This window comes from Tupaia chinensis, unplaced genomic scaffold (genome assembly GCF_000334495.1).
Source record: "Tupaia chinensis unplaced genomic scaffold, TupChi_1.0 Scaffold000387_1, whole genome shotgun sequence".
In the NCBI taxonomy this organism is placed as follows: domain Eukaryota; kingdom Metazoa; phylum Chordata; class Mammalia; order Scandentia; family Tupaiidae; genus Tupaia; species Tupaia belangeri.
The window spans coordinates 2,417,850-2,421,220 of record NW_006159889.1 but is presented as its reverse complement, the minus strand read 5'-3'; the positions used below and the strand labels follow the sequence as shown (position 1 = coordinate 2,421,220).

The window sequence follows — 3,371 nt, the reverse complement described above, 5'->3', positions numbered from 1 at the left end:
CTACACTGCAATCTCTTCTCCTCCATTCTCCTCTCAGGATCTTGGGTGTGCACACACATACGCCTGACATGATTTTCAAGCCACTGGATCTGGGACTCCAGCCGCAGTCGGTCCCACTTCTTCATTTTAAATGTATCCTTTCAGGTCAGCAGATGGTGTCCCAGTTATGTTGCTGGAGTCCAGCAGATTGTGTGATGGCTATGTTGCTGGATTCCCACCTAACTGACCATGGTTCAAGTCCCGAACCCACGCTGTGTGCAAGTGTGCCCAAAATCCTGAGAGGAGGGTGGGGGAGAAGTGATTGTGGTGTAGCCATCCCCCCTGGGGGAGTGATTTCTCCTTTTCTGTTTCTCTGTCTCTCCAGCGAGCACACACACTCTGTAGGAAATATCTCTCCAAAAAAAAAAAAAAAATAGGGCCAGCAGGTGGCGTGGTGGTTAAAGGTGCTGGATTCCCACAGGGAAAACCACAGTTTGAGTCCCGGACCTGGCAGCTTGCTTTCTTGCTTTCTCTTTCTCTCTCTCTGTCTCTCTATGGTCAAATTAAAATATAATAATAACAAATGAAAATGAATGAATAAAAATAAAATGAAGTATTTCTAAAACCACTATAGAAAAATTTGAGCAAATGATAATCCAGGAAAATCACAGATCCAGGGTTTCCAGTGGTGACATGGAAACCGTGATGGTTTTTTGCTATAGCAGTGGTGGGTGCGGCCACCATGTCACCCAGGCCCCTGGGGGGAGGGGAATCGACCCCCTTGTCACACACAGTACGCACCATAGCTTTCGCAAATGAGCTCCTTGTACTTCCTGCCGGAGTTTGCAATGACCTGGAGCAGCTTGATGGACTCCTTCTTGTCCTCCTCCTTAATCTTTGCCAGTCCGAGAATTTCCAAGAGTGTCAGGACTCCTCCAACCTCAAGAAATTCTATAAGGTACCGGTTACTGTCGAGGGATAAAAAAAGTAGGAATAAAATGCTTGTCAAGTTCAGCCCTTTCCCATCTAAAGGATCCCAAGGACCTTTGTTCATTCACCCTGTCCTCCTGTCCACAGGTAAAGTGACATAATAGCTTGGACATTCTTCCTTCCAGTGGGAAATACCAGGATCACACACAAATGCACATTTCCTTATTTTTGGCTTGAAACATCCACCCTCCCTCCTCCCTGTAATAGCACTTCAACTGTCCCTTGGGGAATCACCCTGTCACTACTCATGAGCCATGTGGTTCTGGTGGGGTGGCTGACAGGTGGTACGCCCTCCTCTGCCTGTAGAGACTGATCTGGGGCCAGGCACGACCTAAGCTGGTGCAATGAGGCTCACATGCGGGGACTTTCTCGGGAAGCCATGGGAAAGCTTTGCTCTGTTCGTGTGCTGAGCTGTGCGGATGCCTGTCTGGAGTCCAGCACACGGAGGCCCACAAGGATGGGGGAGAAGAGACATAAACAGAGGAAAAGCAAGAGGGAGGACCAAGTACTGACGCCATTGTTTGACCCCTGGGTCGAGGCAGGCCTGGGATATGGACTATTCCCACCTTTGGGCTTTCCAGTTACATGAGCCAGTACATTCCCTTTCTCTGTGTCCAGTGGGAGTTGGTTTTCTGTAATTTGCAGCCAGGAGGGTGCTGCTGCAAAAGGCCGATAGAGAACATGGGATGGAGAAATGAGTAGGCGGGCCACAGCTCACACTACCTCCGGCCTGTCCTGAGGGCTCCTGGGCTCCCAGGGACTGCTAGAATTCATGGTTCTGCGAGGTGTGAATGCCAAGGCCGCCATGAGCCTGATGTGCTACCGAGACCAGGGATCTCTCTAAATGGAACTTACCTGCTTACAGCTGATAAGAAGATGCCAATGGATCTTAGCAGCTTTTCTAAACATAAGCCAGTCATGTAGCTGCATGACAAGTTAAGGAGCGGGTTTTAGTTTTTTTTTTTTTAATAATTATTTATTTAATTTATTATTATTTTAATTTGACCAGAGAGAGAGACAGAGAGAGAGAGAAAGAGAGAGAAAGTGAGAAAGCAAACCGCCAGGTCCGGGACTCGAACTGTGGTCAGCCACCACCCCCCAGAGGGGATGGTCACGCCACAATCCCTTCTCCTCCATTCTCCTCTCGGGATCTTGGGTACGCACGCACACGTGCCCGTCGTGAGTTTTAAGCCACCGGGTCCGGGACGTGAACCGCGGTCAACTACGTGGGAGTCCAGTGACATAGACATTACGCTAATTGCTGGTTCCTGAATGTGTTTTGTATTTGAGAAAAGTGGTAAGCTGTATATTAAGGATCAGAGACCAGCAGATGCATAATGGTTACGTTGCTGGACTCCCACGTAGTCAACCACAGTTCGAGTCCTGGACTCAGCAGCTTATAACACCCTGAGCACATGTGTGTGCATGCCCAAGATCCCAAGAGGACAATGGGATTTAATTTAATTTTATTTATTGTTGTTATTACTTCTTTTTTTTTAAAGAGAGATTTTTGCTATAGAGCACAGGCACTTACCAGAGAGACAGAAAGCAAGAACCACCACCCCCCAGGAGGGATGGTCACACCACAACCCCTTCTCTCCCAATCTCCTCTTGGGATTTTGAGCATGCACTCATATGCACTTGGCATGAGTTTTAAGCCACCAGGTACAGGACTTAAACCCAGTGAGCCAGTGATGTAACCACTATGCCATCTGCTGGTCCATGTTATTATTTTTTAATTGGACTAGAGAGAGAGCGGGGGAAGGAAAGCGAGGAAGCAAGCTGCCAGATCCCGGACTCAAACCGCTAGCCATATGCAAGTCCAGTACCCTAACCACCACGCCACCTGTCAGCCCGGGCTTGACATTTTATTTTTAACTAGCCAAGAGTATATGTGTGCTTGAGAGAGAGAGAGAGAAGGAAAGCAGCCCCCCATGGGGGCATGGTCATGCTACAATCCTTTTCTTCCTTTTCTCCATCCTGTGAGGATTTGGGGCACACATGCACATGTGCCTGTTTAGTTTTTTTTTTTTTAATAATTATTTATTTAATTTATTATTATTTTAATTTGACCAGAGAGAGAGACAGAGAGAGAGAGAAAGAGAGAGAAAGTGAGAAAGCAAACCGCCAGGTCCGGGACTCGAACTGTGGTCAGCCACGTGGGTATCTAGCACCTTAACTACCATGCCATCTACTGTCTCCTTGAGGGTGGTTTTTCCCATAGAAACCAGATCCTGTATCAGATCCCTGATACCAACAAGGGCCTGGGATGATCAAGCAGCTGAATTATGCCCTTTATCCTGAGAGGGGCTGTTAGCTGAAGGGGAGGTGGTAACTCATGGCTGGGGGGATAGGGTGCTGGCTTCTTCACTGCTCCCCAGGAAGCTCCTCTGGGCGGTTCA

At 48.2% G+C, this 3,371-nt stretch overlaps 1 protein-coding gene across 1 annotated transcript in view; it reads right to left on the bottom strand.

The window, feature by feature from the left end:
• The window catches only part of ARMH1 (armadillo like helical domain containing 1), a gene marked incomplete in the record, with an annotated part of 56,082 nt that overhangs the window by 30,527 nt on the left and 22,184 nt on the right, over positions 1-3,371 (bottom strand). The window contains 2 exon segments of the mRNA XM_027773916.1: positions 781-947; positions 1,825-1,893. Coding sequence (XP_027629717.1) covers positions 781-947; positions 1,825-1,893 — 236 coding nt within the window.